General features: G+C 46.4%; 1 protein-coding gene across 5 annotated transcripts in view; it reads left to right on the forward strand.

Annotated features, from left to right (window-relative positions):
- The window catches only part of plppr2a (phospholipid phosphatase related 2a), a 37,833-nt gene extending 20,831 nt beyond the window's left edge, over window positions 1–17,002 (forward strand). The window contains exons 3-8 of one of the 5 annotated variants that reach the window (XM_078084538.1): window positions 629–817; window positions 10,753–10,873; window positions 11,306–11,556; window positions 12,969–13,145; window positions 13,569–13,712; window positions 14,653–17,002. In XM_078084538.1, the coding sequence (XP_077940664.1) occupies window positions 629–817; window positions 10,753–10,873; window positions 11,306–11,556; window positions 12,969–13,145; window positions 13,569–13,712; window positions 14,653–14,688 (918 nt within the window). In that variant the 3' untranslated portion in view covers window positions 14,689–17,002. Of the gene's footprint in view, window positions 1–144; window positions 818–10,752; window positions 10,874–11,305; window positions 11,557–12,968; window positions 13,146–13,568; window positions 13,713–14,370 lie in introns of those variants that run through there. The other 4 variants (XM_078084536.1, XM_078084537.1, XM_078084540.1 and 1 more) reach the window with 4 other exon arrangements.
- Window positions 17,003–18,782: the final 1,780 nt, after the last annotated feature.

Raw genomic sequence — 18,782 nt, forward strand, 5'->3', positions numbered from 1 at the left:
CTCTCACACGCACCACAGAGACGTGCAGCCGCTGGAAGTTCTACAGGAATTCAGAAGAAAAAAAAAACACCTCGATCTCCTGCGCACACGTACAGACGCACACGTACAGACGCACACAGAGTATCTACAAATACACCCACAGCTCAACTGTAGTAGGTTTCATGAGTGCTGGCAGCAGAAAGGCTGCTCCTCCTTTCTCTCCCTCCCACCCCTCTCTCCCTCTCTCCCTCTCCTCTCCCTCTCCCTCTCCTACTCTCCCCCTTGCTCTCTCTCTCTGTCTCTCTTGCTCGCTGTGCAATTCTTTGTTTCTGCCGCTCCTGCTGCCGGTGAACCGTCTCTCATTCTGCTTGTTGAAGAGAGAAGATCCTTTTGCAGATTTCCTTCACTCTCTCTTGTCTAGTAACCTTTTATCTGTCTCTCTTCCTCACAAACTGTCTCTCTCTCTCTCCATCGGATCCAAGCACACTGTTGTCTCTCTCGTGTTTCATATGCATCTCCCTCGGGTCGAGGGGAACAGGGACTTGACTCCCCCCTCTTCCTCTCCTCCTCCTCCTCCTCCTCCTCATCCTCTTCCTCCTCTGCGCTCGTCCTCTCACGTGCTCACGGCGGGATCATGTTCTACTTCCAGCTGGTGATCATGGCCGGGACGGTGCTGCTGGCTTACTACTTTGAGTACACGGACACCTTCCCCGTGCACGTCCAGGGCTTCTTCTGCTACGACAAGACCTTCTCCAAGCCCTACCCGGGCCCCGACGACGCCAGCAAGATCCCCCCCGTGCTCATCTACTCGCTCGTCACCGCGATCCCCACCCTCACGGTAAGAGTGCGTGTTCTAAAGTGTGCACGAGGAGGAATGTCAGGTGGGGGGGGGACGGAGCTCAGAGGAAGTGGTCGGAAGTTGGGCCGATGCGTTGGAGTTGGAAGTTGAGTGCTTGTGCGTCTTCTCCGTGCGCCCCGTGAGTTTTGGGATGAATCATCTCTGGTGTGTGTGCCGCTCCGCCGATCTCGGGAGCAGATCGGCAAGCAGCATGGACGTGACCCCCTGCAGCCCTGACAGGCAGGTGTGTGTGTGTGTGTGTGTGTGTGGAGAGGAAAGCACAGAGACGTAACCGGAACGGGCAGGCCGGTCATTGGAGAGGCAAAGAGGCAGAGAAAGTGAGGCGGGCGGCAGAAGACACAACAGCGACAGAAAGGAAACGCAGCAAGAGTTGAGCAAAACACCGACGGCGGGCAACAGATGCTGCCTGCGTTTTAAAAAAGAAAGAAGTACTCAAAGTGACGGGTGAGAGGGAAGACACAGCGAGCACAAAGCAGGGCCACTTGGAGGGGGGCTTTTGCACGGGTGTTATCTGTGTGTCACGTTGGAGGTTAGCTGTTGAACCCACAATAAGACGCGAGGCAGTGAGCGTGAAATGCTAACCTCCACACGCACACACACGCACACACACACTCCCCCACAGACAGAACCAGCCTGCAGCCGATAACATCACCCCAAAAACCCGCAGCATGCCCCCTTCTGTCTGCATGCATCACCTGATGCATTGTGGGTTATTGTAGTGTGATCACTGGGCGCTGTGTACAATACAAGTTGTATTCATAGCCACCCGGAGCAAATGTGCGTTGTTAGTAATAGGTTTGCTCTATTTATAAAGTCGAACGCAAGTAGGGACTGTAAGAAATGTTAAGACAGGTCATGGCAAATACACTCCAGATATTAGGAGAAGTTTTTTTTCCAAGTAAAGGAGAGGGTTCTGATAATAATGCAATGACGCAGGTGACTTATTACCATGGTTAATACCATGTAATGTACTTTTCCAGCGCCCCTCCCTCCTGCCGGGTCCAGTGACATTAAAAAAACGACATCGTCATTGAACATCGGCAATTGAAACCACAGGTGTGCTGTGCAGCACCGGGCCACGCTAATCCTGAAACCAATTAGACCTTCCCTGGCGGGGGGAAGATTACTTTTAGAAGTTGATCTGGGTCAGAGCACATTTCTTCCACCACCTAGTCTGCCTTAACGGGTGCTGACATGGAGGCTTGTGTGTGTGTGTGTGTGTGTGTGTGTGTGTGTGTGTGTGCAGACTAGCAACAAGGTAAATCGCAGCAGTAACTCCCTGTAAAAGCACCAGTCGGGTGCAAATGTTCTCTGCCACGTGCCCCGAGGAGCCGGCTCTCTTTTTCTATCCAGCTCACGGCGCAAAAAGAGTCATTTTAGGGAAGCGGCCTCCCATCTTTCACAGCAAAATAATTTTTAACTCGGAGCAATCAAATCTCTTTTGGTTTCCAATTGTTAGCTCCGTCCATGTAGCGCTGCAACTCAAGAAACAGACGCCCGGAGAAAGAGGGAGGACCCCGTCACTCCGAGTCCCGGCAGGTAATCGACCGGCAGGCGTATTTTGGGGCCGGCGCCAGAGAGCAGCACGCCATGGCTGCCCGAAGGCTTCCAGAAGGGTCCCAACATCTAATTACAACCGTCAAATCACCTTCTCGATCATGAGAAGCTGATCCTTTGTTCCTTGAGCGATACACACAAGGCGGCCCCTGCCATCTTTACACCTCCCTTTACGGAGGTGACGCTGGCTCGTTATCCTCACTCTTGTTTGGGACAAAGGGTGTTTGATTATCTCACACGTTTGATTTGGTTATTTTGTGGAGTGGACAAAATCTCCATCTTTTTATAACAATGAACTTTGGCTGAATAGCTGTTCATTTCTAGTCTTCACAACACTTGAGTTGTACCTGAACCATAACAGCAAGTCACGCCACTTAGTAATCCTATTTTGGGTTTCGCAGATTCCTCACATTTCAGCCTGCGGGAACTGCTGCAGAAAGTTCTCCACTCAAACACAAAACTGGTCCATTTTGAGGGCGTTGTGAAAGCAAAATGGAGCTTGTGAAGCCAGTTAAATTCAGGATGAATTAACTTATCTAGCACAGATTCAATCTGACAGAACATTTGCAAATGTGTGTTCGAGCTCCTCTGAAAATCCCTCCTTTGATCAGTTCCCTTTGGTTCTCCGTTCTCTTTCTTAACCTCGGTTACTTGTCTTCCCTCCACAACCTTTATCGTCTCATCCACCCTGACCTTTACGCCTCCGTGTTCTATTCATAACTCCTCCACCCTTCGCCTGGGAAATGTTTGCCTCATCTGTGATTAGTCTCTGTCACACCTCCTTGTGCCTTTTCTGACGCTTTACGCGTTGCCCCCCCCGACCTGCTCCTCACACCTGTTTGTCTCACCCCCCAATTAACACATGTCTCCTGTGAATCGATTGGAGCGCAACTGCTCCACAATCCTGGGTTTGATTGATCAAAGTCCAACCGCACAGGAAGAACCTCTTTCTTTCTGCTCCTTTCCTCACAGATTAAAGGCATACGCAGTGAGAAATGCCTTCTTATCTGAATGAATACGAATGCATTTCTAGTTCCATTCTAGATCCTTTTGCAGGTGGGACACTATGGAGCTCGGCTAGACTCTCAGTCTTTGTGCTGCTGAGCTACAACTCATATTTACATGGGTATAAACCTTCTCACCTAACCGCGTGCATCAAAAGGCACAATATATTAATGAGAAAGGCTATGAAATGCTGGCAAGCGGGAGCAGTGTGTCCAATCAAAGAGAGCGATGGAACTGTCATTCATGATTGTAGGAGACGGGAGGGAACACTTTGTTTACACCATGAGTCTGTTGGGATATACTATCCTGAACATCTGTTTACCCAGAACACCTGTCTCTGTTAGAGAGGTCAGAGACTCTCTGTCCACTGAGACAAACCATTGTTTAACTACCTAAGTGCACATATAAATGGATCGGGATAAGACACCCGGGTCGGCCTCATGCCATTCGGCGCCGTACAGTTCTATTAGAATGGAGAGAAGGCAGACATCTCTCCAGCACCCCCCCCCCCCCACACCAACAAACAGGGGCACAGCAGTTATATAGCAATGAACTCAACAACATGAAACGTGGCTTGAACATGAGTCGGTGTGTTTGCTTTTGTCCCTTCTTTAACCTCAGCGCTTCCTGTCACAGACGCGTGCTGTCAGCGTCCTCACATCCTCCGCCGTAATGTCAGTGGACAATTCTCAATCTGTGCTGCGCCTCACCGAACCGCGACCTCGACAGAAAACTCTCACTTTCACGCACGGCTGCACGGACTCGGATCAATGCTGTTTTGTTTGCGTCTCGCTCTCTCTGCAGCTTCCGCCTTACAATCCTCTTTACATGTAGGTGATTTAGTGCACGCCGTATCTGCCTTTTTAAACACAGACCTACGCTCTCATCCAGGCCGGCCCGCTGTTGACCCAGGTCAATGAGACAGATGCTGTGGCGCTGCCTGCCGCCGCTGACGGCTTTCAAGCCCTTGACTTCGCTCTCATCGCTGCGATCGGAAAGGGAAATGAGGAAGGAAGATAACTATTCCGCAGTAAGAGTTGGATTATTGGAAAAAAACAGAAAATTAAAGAGACAAGATGAAATCGAGGCTCGTACGTGTACTAAGACGTACGTGTTGTTTTTCATTACTGCTCGTTAAAGTGTCTTTCTCTGCTCTGCTTATCTGTGGTGCTGATGGAGTAATTCACCACCGTCTGCACAGCTCCCGCTCTGCCTGGGACACAATCACAGCTGGGATCCAGATGCCCCCCCGATAGTAATCGCCCCGCCCGAGCCAACGTGGGATTGAATCACCGCACCATTATCTTTTTTACATCTGCAACATCTGTGTGATGTTTATTTGTTTCGTGTCACCTTTAAGCTGGTGAGTAGGACACATTTGAGGAACCAGACTAGCTGATTGACGGACTCAAATACTACGGGCAGTTCAATAATCATATTACTTAATGACTATTATGAGAGTTGTTTTATTTCCATGATTTTTATTGACGGAAATTTAAAAAAAATTTAAAAAGTATAATGCACCTAAAACTTTAACCGGTTATTTCACTCCAGTTGCTTAAAAACTTTTAAGCTCTCCGCTCCGTTTACCAAATTCCCGTTGGGCCCGAGGCGGGTGTTTCTGCCGCCGTCTTGCCTATGTAGCGGTTTGGGAGCTTTGATCCGCAGCCTTTTCAGTCAGGCAGGGAGGAGGGACACCTCAGGGGTCCGGCTTGGCTGATGGAGCGCTACGCTTCACTCAGCACCCTCGAGATCTCTGACAAATGCCAGCGTGCCTGATCTGCATCCACAACATGAGTGCTCTGTGTGTAACTGATGCTGATGAAGCAGATGGAGCGACTCCACGGGAAAACTCCACCCGCTTCCCAGTTTCTCTTCAAACACAGACCTGCAGGCGATTGATCATCAAGATGTGTATTCTAATTTGTCTTTAAACAGGCCCTTCCCACGCTCTGTTTTGTAATGTCTACAGATCTGAGTGCTTTCTGAGGTTGTGACTGTGCAGTGGCAGTGAGGATGTATGTTGCCCTGTAGTCTATAAGGCAGCAACGGGGACAACCTTTGACCTTGGTCCTCCTGTTGAACGCTCTCTGATTTTGGCACGCTGGCCAACGCGTCTGATCGAGCCACTTGTTGTTCAGCCTTCAGTCACGTCACACCGCTTGCCGTCCCATTGATGCGGCTTTCTGGAGGAACGTAGCCCAGCAGATTTTGAGCGAGCCACAAAGCTGGATGAAAATGGACCGGAACCGACTAAGAATGTATAACCTACTTTTCCTCCCAGTGAGAAGGAACTGGATTAGTGATGCTGGGACACAACGACAAAGAGGTTTCTGTTTTCCACAAGGTGGAATAAATGTGTCCTCCTAGTGTTGGACGTCAGGACAGATTCCCAGCAGATGTTTTTTCGATACACAATCCCACTTTTCTAAAAACAGGAGGTACGCCGACGCAAGAGTGTCTTTTTTTATTTGCCCTCAGCCGTCATTCTCCATAGGGTCAGTGGAATGAAACGCACGGCGCCGTCCTCGTTTCCTGCGCCTCCCGTTAAAGCGCCACGTGTGAGTTAAGGTGATGGCGGTGATCCTGACGCGCCCGGACGGGCGCCGTGTCGTCCATTAGCCCCGGAAAGGTCTCGCATAAATGCCGGCGTGCAGAAATTGAGGTCGCCCACAGATGAGGGCCGATAATGGGACACTAGTGACAGCTAGGCTTCTCTTTGTACTTTACGCATGAAGAGCCTTCCCCGTGGTGTCACAAGCATTGGGTCTTACTGCTGCAGAGTGCTGTGTTCACGCTGCACAGTACAAGACACGCAGCGTTCTTTTGTTTCATTCATAATTTAGTTGAGTGATTGTATTTCTTGACATTCACAGTTTTTACTATAGCGTGGTGGTTTGGAACAGCTATAAACAATTTAACCCTACGAGATTTATGTATATATATATATATATATGCATTTCTTTCCTTGCTATATATATTCTGAAGGTCTTTACCGAGGGGTTTATTCATATATCATTCATAGAATATCTCCTAATATTTTATAATATATCTCCTAAAACCTTTTACTCCAACATGTCAATAAAATAAAAACAGCTTTTTATTTAGCTGCTTCTATCAAATGTTATGTATATTGTGTAATTTGCTTATTCTAACATTTGTACAACCTTTGTAATATGTAATTTAATATGTATAATATTTCCTATGTAATAGAAATAAAGTGTTTTAATGTTAGTAATCACTCAGGTAGTGATTCATCTGTTAGTAACATTTATCTTTTCCTCGTCCCTTTAAGACACTTTGTACATGTAAGACTGGTCATCTTCACAGAGTGAAATCATTCTGTTAAAATATTATTGGTTGGCTTTGCTCAGAAAGTATAAATAGGAGCAATAAAGGATAATCGAAGCGAAGGAGATCTGTAAAAAAAACGCATAGTGGACCAGTTGGCTTCTTCTTCTTCTTCTTCTTCTTGCTTTGGTTCCTTTTACATCATGAGTCAAGCTTACATTATAATTTCATCTTTTCATTTATTTATTTATTTTCACCCCACTTTATTTGACTCGCTAACGCAGGCTGTCATTCGCTATTTGCAGAAGGCGATGCTAATGGCAGCAATCTTCTTGCATGTGCAACCATTCAGGCTCGTTCCAAGCCGCTTGATTTGTCCTCACAGCTGTATTGATCCCCACACAATGACGGCGGGACGGGCCTTTTGTCTCGCGCGCACGTGGCTTCCTGAAGCTGCTGCCGAATCGCTTGCATCCTCCAGTGACGTTAAAAAGAGCCCGTCTCCATCAGAATCCCGCTTGTTTCTCTCTATCTGTGTTTCTCTCCAGCTCTCCTTTATTCCTCCTCATTCATCCCGTCGCTCCGAGGGAAACATCCCCCCTCGTCGAGCTCTTCTAATTGACACGTGTTTCGTAACAAGGGCCAGTGTGAATGCACCCTCACATTTGACTAATACCCACTGACACAAATCGAGATGTGATGACTCACACACGCAGAGCCCTGTGCTCGTGACGCCGTTAATGTTTCATATCTTCACTCCTTCCTCTTGTTCCGCTCCTAAAGCATTCACGCGAGTAAGCGTGGAATACACGCTTTTCTCTGATCTTTAAGATCATCTTGCTATTTTCCAGAGGCCATCGGCTCCTCGCCCTGCATGGTCGCACTGCGGCCTGGACGGGCGGTTTGATTTCAAGGAATTATAGTTTGCTTGTCCCTGAACCGCAGCGACACGCGCGTCATCTTTAACTACGAATCTCCGGCAGGGTGGGGAGCCAATGGGGAGAGAGAGAGAGAGAGAGAGAGAATTTAGGAAATGTTGGTTGAAATAATGCGCTACATGATTCACACGGATGCCATCCACACATGAATAATGAATTCCTGAAGTATTAACACCCCCCCCCAGCCCCCCTTTCCTCCCCAACCTCATAACTCATCTCTTCTTTTTTCTTTCTGTGCCCTCCAACTTTTCACTTTTGTCCTCATGCTCCCAGACGCTCGTACGCGTATCTTTTTAAAGAGTTTGGTTTCAGAAGTGATGTGGCGGGGGGGGAGGTGGGGGGGGGGGTGCGTTGTTAGGAAAGTATCTGAAAACGATTTTGGTTGTCAAATGATTTCATTGTAAGAGAAGAAACAAATCATCAGTATTTACTCTGCAGAACTGGATGTGGATGAAGAGCACACAACATGGAAATCTTGTTTACCCAAACCCCCGGATGAAGGTCAACCGCTCTCATTCAAACTGATTAGTTAATTAATTAGTCCTCTTTTAATCTGAGTCAGACCTCTTGGCTCTGTAGGCCAGGGACAAGGACAAGGCGCTTAAAAGACTTCAAGAGACAGAGGTCAGGGCGTCGGGCCTGTGATCCTGTTTTTGGGGCGGACGGGGATGATGGTGGAGGCCTTTAGAGGGAGGCGTCAATGTAAAGGAGGATTGGGGGGGGGGGTTGGGGGGCATAGGCCCCTACTGTCCTGGGAGGGGGGACTGGGGGCTGTGCATTGGTTCAGGACTGCTCCTTTCTGTCAAAGCGGCAGGAGACATCGTTGAGCTTGTTAGCCAGGCTGAGGTCGTTCAGGAAATGGGGACTTTGGGCTTGTGGTTGGAAATCAGTGTGAGGCCTTTCCAGACAGGAGCAGTAGAACAGACATTCCCATGGAAAGCGACGTGGCTAATCAGCCACCCGGGCGGTTTCTGGAGTTGTGTCGGCTGAAGTTCTCTTCTCGGCATTTAACGGTCCCACTAATTTCTTTTGCGTTGGTCTCCTAATTTCTTGCGTTGCTTATGATTGAGACCGTATGAAAAAAATATTACAGTACCATTTCACATAGTGTGGTGTACACTTACTTAAACACGCCACTGTCACCATGGAAACAGCCCCTTATGTCATCTTTAATTGGCCCATTAACGGTTCTCCATAGTGCGTCGGTTCCCTCTACAACCTCTGATTTGAAGCTACGATTAAACCCCCTCAGCTTTGATTTCATGCTTGTATTAGTGTTTCAAGCGTTGCCATAGAGCCCCCAGTATGGGTTCTTTTTCACTAATGAAAGAAGGCACTCGGCCGGGCACAGTCACTGCTGCGCTGCAAGCTATTACCTCATTTGACTTGACTGGACCCGCTAAGAAAAAAGCCCAGGAGCACAAAGCTTGCCTGAAACGTGATCATTATAATGTTGTCTTTCTCTGTTTCTCATTCTGTACAGTTCTTTCACTTTCTCCTGCTTTCCTTCCTCGGACAACAATGCATCGCACACAAATATCAAACATGGAAAGATGAAGAACAAGGTTTATGAGATCGGTTCAGGTCTAAGTGGAGTCACAGAAGTGCACGGACACTGTTAAGAATAATGTTTTTCTCTGTTGCAGATAGTTATTCATTGAGGAAAGTGTGTTTTAGTCTGTGCCAGCGCGTCTGAGTGCTGAATGCTGTTGTACAGATAGTCGCACAGTTGCAGTCCATAAAGGGATCATCAGTCTGGAGAGGCACTGCTGTTCTCACAGGGAGCAAGCACAGTCGTCTGACCAAAACTGTGAATATCCAACAACAGTGGCTTCTATTTCTATGAGGTTACATTTCCATGCGGCCACCAGCCGGGTTTCTATGCTTAATATGACAAATGATGATTAAGTCTAATTACATCAGTGTGCCCTGTGCGCTGTGAGATGATTAGTAATGTGAAGAGACTGCAGTTTACAGTAATAGACTTGGCTCTTGTAACAAATCCAATGCATAATGTACAAATGTACAAACTTTTGAATCCATTTGAGCTACAACTAGTTAAGTCAGTATCAATGTAGAGCAATGTTTTTATAATAACCGTTGATGATTAACAACACTGAGAGTGTACAGACATGCTGGCGGCTATACGTACATCATACATTGGTGCATGGATTGAGCTAAAATGCTAACGCACAAAACATGTCAACATGCTTGTTAATGGGAACCTTGAAACGCTGAGGTTAGGGCTGTGCAGTATGGCCAAAAATCCATATCATGGTATTTAGAAAGATTCTGACGGTATCCCGGTATGTGACGGTAAAACAATTAATTCATTGACCCCGAAAAGGCCGGCTCCCCAAACTGTTCACCGCTAACTGGCCAACTTGCTCACAACTGGCCGGCGAGTTAACTGGTTAGCGTCATAGCTTGTTAGCTTGTTAGCGTCTTAGCTCGTTAGCGTGTTGTGGCTGCTAGTGTTACCACCAGCAGCTTGACAGACTTTGCATTAAATTGTTTTCTGATACTTACGTCGGATTTTCCCTCCGAAAAACCCTCCAAACAGACTCAGCTCCTCTTTTGGGCACAAGTTGTGTTGGTGCATCTCCTTGTTCCTCCTGTATCGCTCTTTTCCGTGTTTTCATGTAACGTTAGCAACAGAGTTACTTCTTGTTGTGAGCTGTACCCAGCATGCAGTTCGGCAATTATTAGTGTTACAAATTGTTTATGTGTCACAAGCTGTTTTGTTGTGGTGTTTTACCCTGTTAAAGAGTGTTTGTTGTGGGTTATTCATTGTTGTTAGTAGTAGCTCCGACCTCTAGGTGGGGAACATATGCAAAATAAATTCTGACACCTGCCAAAGAGTAACGTCAGCTGTTATGGTGTAACCCCGGTATGAACTGTACACGTGCTGGAAATGTTATACCCATATATCGCCGAGCCCTAATTGAGGTTATAGAAGGTTGTGTTGTCCCCATTTGATTTTAGAAATGTCACGAGGACAGAAGGAGGCACTTTTACCATCAGCAACCTTTTACCTGTGTACTAAGAGAGTTGTGCATGACAGAGCAGTAACGCTTCATGCTTCAGTGTTAAATGTGGGTGTGATGTGTTTTGTATCTGCAGATTCTTGTCGGTGAGCTGTGTGCCTTCTTCACCAAGGCAGAAGGAACCCAGGAGAAGACCATTGTCACAGCAGACTGCTGCTACTTCAACCCCCTGCTAAGACGCATGATACGCTTTCTAGGTGAAAAGGCTGTTTTGTATCACTCAGGCCCTTCTGCTCTTTGCAGGCCCTTGAAAGGGCACTTTGATGTCGAGGTGTGAGCTTTTCTCAGAAAGAGCGAGAGGCAAATTCAAAAATATATCTAAAAAAAATATCATTGTAAGGTGACCTGCTTCACTCAGTTTGTAATCCAGGACTTGTGCATTTGGCTGTAAATTGGGTGATTGGAAGAGGTAATATATTCAGGATCACTGCAGGAAGACACTTGTGAATATTAAGCAGCCTGCAAATTAGCATTTCGAGCTGAAAGGTGTAGGCTTCTGGTTGCAATTTCACACTTAGGCTGATAATAATGTGTTGGGGCTATTTCTGGATCTAACAGCGCTGTTTAGAAATAGCTCAAACATCTAACATGCTTCTCTTCATCTCCTCGCCGCTCGTCTGCGACCCAAGGTGTCTACGCCTTCGGCCTGTTCACCACCACCATCTTCGTCAACGCCGGCCAGGTGGTGACTGGAAATCAAACGCCCCACTTCCTGTCCGCCTGCCGGCCAAACTACACGGCGCTGGGCTGCCAGTCCACCATGCAGTACATAGCGGAGCGCCGCGCCTGCACAGGCAACCCGCTGGCTGTCATGTCCGCACGGAAATCCTTCCCGTCCAAGGACGCGGCCCTGAGCGTCTACTCCTCCGTGTACACAGTGGTAGGTTGGAGCATGGCGGAGGTGATTGAAAGGACTAATCCTGCAACAACGTTCTCACTTTATTCAATGGCATCAGTGATGCAGATTGATACCAAATTTGCATAGTTTATGATGAAGGGTTGATTTTCTTTTCATCCATACAAAAATGGGAACCTAAAAACAACAGTTTCTGTTGCAGTGGCAGGACTATAGAGGTGTATTTCTTAGCCGGGAGTCTTGTTGTCACTGTGGGATTAATTAGGCAACCGCTGTAAAGAAAAAGCATAAATACTTCTTGTTTTCCCGTTTCCAATTCTTATGGTAAGCTAAGCTAACCAAATGCTGACTGTAGCTTCATAATCAGACACAAGAGTGGTACAATCCCTTCATCTAAATATTTGCAAGAAGTAAGGTGACAAAATTGATGTATTTAGTATGGGGCGCTGTTTGTAAAATGTCGCACATTCTAAAATCCTGCGCAGTTTTGCTACATTTAGCATTATCATATGAACAAAAAAGCACGACAATATTCATATGGCACTTTTTCAAAGATTTAGAGAGAAATTCATGTAAATTCATGCAATAACTTTTCCAAGGATAATGTTTGGCAGTAACACAAAGTTGTTAAATAATACATTTACATTTAACATTAACATTTAACATTTACATTTAGATTTAACATTTAGATTTACATTTAATATTTAGATTTAACATTTCGATTTAACATTTCGATTACGATTTAACATTTACATTTAACATTTAGATATAACATTTAACATTTACATTTAACATTTAGATATAACATTTAACGTTTACATTTAGATTTACATTTGACATTTACATTATTTAACAACTTTGTGTTACTGCCAAACATTATCCATGGAAAAGTTATTACATGAATTTACATTCATTTCTCTCTAAATCTTTGAAAAAGTGACATATGAATATTGTCGTGCTTTTTTGTTCATATGATAATGCTAAATGTAGCAAAACTGCGCAGGATTTTAGAACGTGCGACATTTTACAAACGGCGCCCCATAATTTAGTCAGTTACACCTGCTCTGTTAGCCTAGCTGTAGCTAGCCAGCAGCCTAGTATGTGCTCCAACTCTCAGTTTGTTAATGAATGGAGTCGAAATGTAACATTGCAAATGTTGAAAACGTGCAGATGCGTCTTTACCGTTATTTGTGCTAACTAGATCACAAAGGTTTCTGAAGAAAGTATCCACCCTCATCTTTGCGTTTACTTTATATGCAGTTTCTCTCAATGTCAATTTGTGGCCAGTCAATAAATAGCAATAAAAAGACTGTGTTCCGCTTTGCCCGGCTTTTGAGCGATCCAGTGATGTTGTAATGACGCCTACGTGCTTGTGTGTTGCCTCCCTTGTTTGTGGTACTCGGACTGTGCGCGCCCTCCCTTTTGCCTCTCTGCAGATGTACGTGACGCTGGTGTTCAAAACCAAGGGTACGCGGCTGACCAAGCCCACCATCAGCCTCACCCTGCTCTGCCTGGCCATGCTGGTAGGCGTGGTGAGGGTGGCCGAGTACCGCAACCACTGGGCCGACGTCCTGGCCGGATTTTTCACGGGGGGAGCCATCGCTGTGTTTTTGGTGAGCGGGAAGTCACCTTCCATGACAGGAAGTCATTCGCCGAAGCCGGTTTATTGCTCGCAATTCAATCCAATTTTTAAACGACTGGTATTTGGAGTTACGCAGACAAAAAGGGACTTTTGTCCAATTGTTGTGCGAGTTTGGCCGGATTTGCCGCAGCATTACCGCCCTTGAACTAACTTAAAAGCAATATTTTGTCCAAATTTGGATTACAGATTCTTATATATTAGCATCTTGTCTGTTCCCCCTCTTAACATGTAGTTTAGCATGACTAGCTAATGTTTGGCTTGTTAGAGCCTGTTCAATGATGTCTATGATCAAACTATGATTGGACCATGCCAATGAAGGCAGTGGGGTCACATCTCACCACATCCCTCTTTCTTCTTCCCTCCAACCCCCTCGCCTGGTCTCCGTCTCCTCCAGGTGACCTGCGTGATCAACAACTTCCAGCAGATTCTGCCGAGTCCTCCTCCTCCGCGGCCCCAGCGCCCCGAGTCCGTGCTGGGCATGCCGATGGTGACGCTGCCCTGTGTGGAGAGTCCACTCGAAAAGTTAAGTGGCCCTCAGGTAAGGGGCGGGGGTGGGTGAGTGGCACGCCTGCGCTCACTAAAGAGGGGCTGAGATGCACAAACCGTACCTTGAATTTGTATACCCTCCCCCACCCCCCGAAAATGAGATCAAATCCCAAACATGCATGCTCCAAGTCCCCCCTGCACCCCGTGTACCAATGGAAACGCCCGAGTGAATCCTCTTTGTCTCGGAGCCTTGTCGGAGGCCGATCACATTTGTTCTACCGGTGGGAAGTGAGCCGCGGTTTTATTTCAGTCAAATGTTTGCGTCGGAAAAAAGAGGCGCTGCTGAGCGTCACACAGTTCCGTCCTATCGGGGGTTTAGAGAGCCACTTGTCTCTTTGGAGGGACTAAGCGGTTTGGCTGACACACTCGAAGTGTAATCTAGCAGTCTGATGTATGCAAATGGGACACTGTGAATTGAGCTGAAGTTCCCCCTCGACAGCTTGTCGGTGCCGTCGCGTCCCCGAAAAAGATTTTATCTGGTGAGCGCCGAGTACCACCAGATAAAATCAACCAGTACACCAGTATGCGGATGTCTCGCGTCCTGTGGTTCGTCTCCGTCACTAACCCTCGCCTGACTGCCTCTTTTCCTCCTGTCTCCCACCTTGTCTCTCTCCTCTCAATCTGCTCCCTTGTCCCTCACTCTCCTCCAGCATCCCGCACTCTCCTCCTCGCCGCCTTACAACGCCTACGTCCAACCATTCTAACCAACCTTGAACTCTTTTATCCACCTCGCCATCGCCCCTCCACACTACCTTTGTCATCTGTCGTCTTATTTCTGTTTCCTGCTCTGTTTTCGCCCGTGCCCCCTCCCGGCCCCCCGGCCCGTTACCCACCTCCCCCACCTCATCAAGCGCATCGCCCTTGATTATTTTTTTCTTCACTTTTCTCCTTCTGCCCCATCCTTCCTTCTCTCTCCTCTCTTTCCCCTGCAGACTCCGCGGGGATCTCCGTTCACCGAGATCACATGACCATCAGCCCTATCGGTTCCCCGCCACCCCCGATGTCCTCATAGCGTCTCGCTCCATTTCCAGCGAAGTCTAGACCAGTCGGAGCAGCACTCGCCGCACTGCGCCGCCCACCCGGCCGGGCGGTACGCGACGCTGCACCGCTCCTATTCCACGCAGGTCTAGACCTCCCCCTCCATCCAGCTCACACACACACACACACATTCACATCGCCCTGCCGCCCTTTTAAACTCCCGGGGAACCGATAGGAAAGACTTCTCTCTCTCTCTCTGCTGGACATTCAGTACAGAGTTTATTCCTACTTTTCTTTGTGAAAAAGACTTTTTGTATGAACTCGTCGTGTGACTCTGCTGTCTGCGGTCAGGATGGGACGTGTCGGACCAAACAAACCTACTGAAGGACGCGTGTGCTGCTGAGATTTACCCTTCAAAACATCCTCTCAGCAAGACGCACAGGAACACACTCGCACAGCAGTGTGAGCAGTGCTCCGTACGCGATTCACACAGATCAAAGAATCCATTTTATGTCTCTCAGCAGAAGCACCTGACAATAGCAAACAGGATGAAAGTACAGCTAAAAACCTCTATTTGCTATTTCCCTTTTTTTCCTCTCAGATGGTTGCAGCTTTGCCAAAAAAAAGGTAAAAGAAACCTGATGGGAAATGCAAACACATTTGATAAGACAAAGCCAAGCTCCCGATTGCAGGATGGCATTAAAGAGCATCACATTTTTGTTTTGTATTCTTCTGAGGAGCTTTAAACAAAAAAAACACCTTCTGCAACGCCACAACACATTTGGCTCTTGGTTTTATTTCCCCCCTCGCACGGCATCAATCACCCTGAACTGGACTTTTTGTTGTGACTATTGTGATCAATTTTATTAACAGATTTATTTATTGGCGTGTACATACTGTGTGGTTGCAGTGAGCGCTCCATGTGGCGTGACAGTTTTGCTGACCTTGATTTTGCACACTTCCCTCAATCCAAGTGTTTTTTTTCTAGTTTTTTTGTATTTTTTTTTATTCCCCCTTTTGCCAACACATCTTTTTTTTACAACCTCTGTTTAGCACCTTCTCCTGGTGGTATCTGACTATGAAACCATCGCTGTGCTGTGAAATGTTTCCCTCTGCTGGACGACACACACACATACACACCTACACGAACACACACACACACTCAACACTAGTACAGCATCACTAAGCACAATTCAAACACCTTCACAACACGTGGTTGTTGCTGAACGTTCCCATCCCATCAATAACATTTCTTATTCTGAAACCTGTTTGTATGATATTGTACATAAATCTTTTCGTATTGAGAGTGGGATTTTTACACAAGCATCACCAACACTGAGTCTGGGGATTTTGGGGGGTTTACGTATTGCGATGACAGAGGACTGTGTGTGTGCGACTCAAATCCTTTAGTTTATCAGTGTTCGTGAGGTTGTGAACTCAAAGCCCTTTTCATTGTCACGTGAGCACAAACGGTGGACGTGAACACCTTTTCCTAACAGCAGTGCGACATGTTGAAGCAGCACTTAGTTTATATCCAGCGATTGGACCAAGAAAAGTATCTGTTTCTTTATCTGATAAATAAAAGTGTGTTTTGAGCCGCTGCTATTTCTGTCCCGAGCAGTCTTGGGTCAGCGTGAGTGCATTCTCCTTTAATGTCGGGCCCAAAACTAAAGCACTGTGTTTCCACGGTTACAGCTTGCATGTGACGTGAATAACAAACCCAACGTTTCTATTTATTTAACTGTACTATTTTTCACTCAAAGTCTCTCAAAGCCCCATGTCAATGAGGCCAAATGGATTGCAGCATGACGTCCCTTTGTGGCATCACCCCCCCCCCCCACACACACACACACTTTCCCTTTTGCTTTCCAGCCCTCGGTATTCCGATGAAGCAGAAATGCCTTAACAACAATCCCAATGAAAGTCACCGGATCATTAAGTACGTTACATTGACAGCTTACAGATGTGTGTCCGACTGTGCGAGGCCTCAGGAGAGCAGAGGTGGCATCAGATGCCAAAACGGACAAAAGGATTCTAATTGTGTTCAGGTTGCAATAACGTTCCTCCTGCAGGCTTTCCTTTCCTCTGAAGTTTGCCGGGACTCGTGTTTTACATCAAAGAACAAACGCGCTGCGGTTGACTGACGTGAGATAAAAAGAGAAGTTAAAAGCACCAGACTCCTTTCGGATCTGCGACTCTGAGGGAGAAACACGTTTCCTTTGATCCTGTTGCAGCAAACCCTTTTTGTTTTGTAAAGATTTGTGTTGCAAGAACAATAAATGGATACTGCAATAAGAAACGCTATCAGCGAGCACCATGTGTTCTGTTAAGGTATTAATGCAGGTTTTTGGTGGTTTTGTAAGGAGTGGATTAGAAGAGATGTTGAAATCAATCATCAATGTTTTTGGCCAATCAGAACGCAGGTTCATCACGACTTGCAGCATCAGACTGCTTGTCTCTTTATTTAAGTTCAAGCATTCTGTATTTGTATGATATACTTTGCCAATTCTGCACGATTACAAGATGTTTTTGTTATCTTGGCCTACAAAAAATCCGACATATCCGTGCACCATCGGTTTGATCATTTCAACGGTCCTCCCGCTCCTTACATGGCTGCAATACTAATCACAAGATCCGCTCACTAGTTCAACTGTCTTCCTCCCCCGTATGAAGACCGTTCCTCCACTTTTAGGTCATGTGATTACACCTTGGGCCATCCGGATGACAAGTTTACAAATTCTATCCACTGATGAAGACCGTGGGATTCCAAACAAATCCAGTAAGTGACTGTGGAAGACTATTCTAATCAGAACTATGTTACTGTTATTATGATGTATTTGTACCTATTTCCGGTGATGAATTGAACACTCATATCCTGTGCGTAAGTAAATGTACTAAAACAACACTGTGAAAATGCTCCAGTGCAAATCTGCATTTAATATCCCGCCTGAATAGAGGGGTAGCTTGGTCCAGGGGGGGCCACCGGGGGTCTGTCCCCTCCAAACGCTCACCAGATAAACCTCAATGGTCGTGAATGATTAACTGAAGTTGAAATCATTTCTTTTTTGTGAAACATTTGATACATTTACCTTTTGGGTTTATCATTCAAATGAAACCGCTTGAGACGTTAGGAGTATTAAATCTATGCTGGAGGTGGAACTTGACAACTTGACTCATGACAAAGGAACCTCAAACTGCCACAAAGGTGAGCCCGGATTTAACAGCTGGAGTAAAAGGAATGTACACAAGTACCTCAACATGTGTTCAGTTAGTACATTTGTTGAGTAACTACTTTCCACTACTTTCATCCACAGCTGCTGTATTTGCAGTGCATGAAGTGCGTTTGGGGTGTCAACCCCATGTGTGAGGTTAAGCCGTAGTCCTCTGCCCTGTTATTGGTTCAGCACTGCCATCCTGTGGCTTACTGTGTTCTTACCCACCACAGAGGGATCTGAATCGTTTGTTCTAAAGTGCAAATACGGGGGGAGGTTTTTAATATCGCAGCATGTTGAAAGGTTAACTCTCCTTCGGGGATCATTAAAAGAAATTGAATTGTAATTTACGCAGGTTGGAATAACGAGATGAAACCAATTCACATGGAATTTAAAAGATAAAAAAGGCAACATTCCCTCTCAATATTCTGTCTGCTGACTCTAACACACACCGCTTGGTAGGAACGTGCACATAACTCCTCCTGTCATGGGTATGCATTTGCAGGTTGAATCCACAAGATGGCAATGCACATCATAGACATGCACTTGTTTTCAAAGGGGAGCTACGGAGACACAATCCCAACCATGCACCCATCTTTGCCGAACAGCAGAGAGAATTCTCTGGCTGTGTCATGAAACAAAGGGGAGCGATCATAGCAGTCAATGAGAAGATCATCACCTGTGTAACGATAAAGAGAATCAACAAGCTGCCTCTTTTTTACTTATACAGCTCTGCAACCTCCATTCTGGATGCTTGATTTCTTTGGGTGTTTTTTTTGGAATGTGCAGCCATAAAACTCTAGTAAGAGAATAACAGGAATGACTGATGGAAACCTTGCAGTACAGCTGACACTAATTGCAGACTTTCTGCA

The sequence above is a fragment of the Gasterosteus aculeatus genome, chromosome 11 (assembly GCF_964276395.1).
Source record: "Gasterosteus aculeatus chromosome 11, fGasAcu3.hap1.1, whole genome shotgun sequence".
In the NCBI taxonomy this organism is placed as follows: domain Eukaryota; kingdom Metazoa; phylum Chordata; class Actinopteri; order Perciformes; family Gasterosteidae; genus Gasterosteus; species Gasterosteus aculeatus.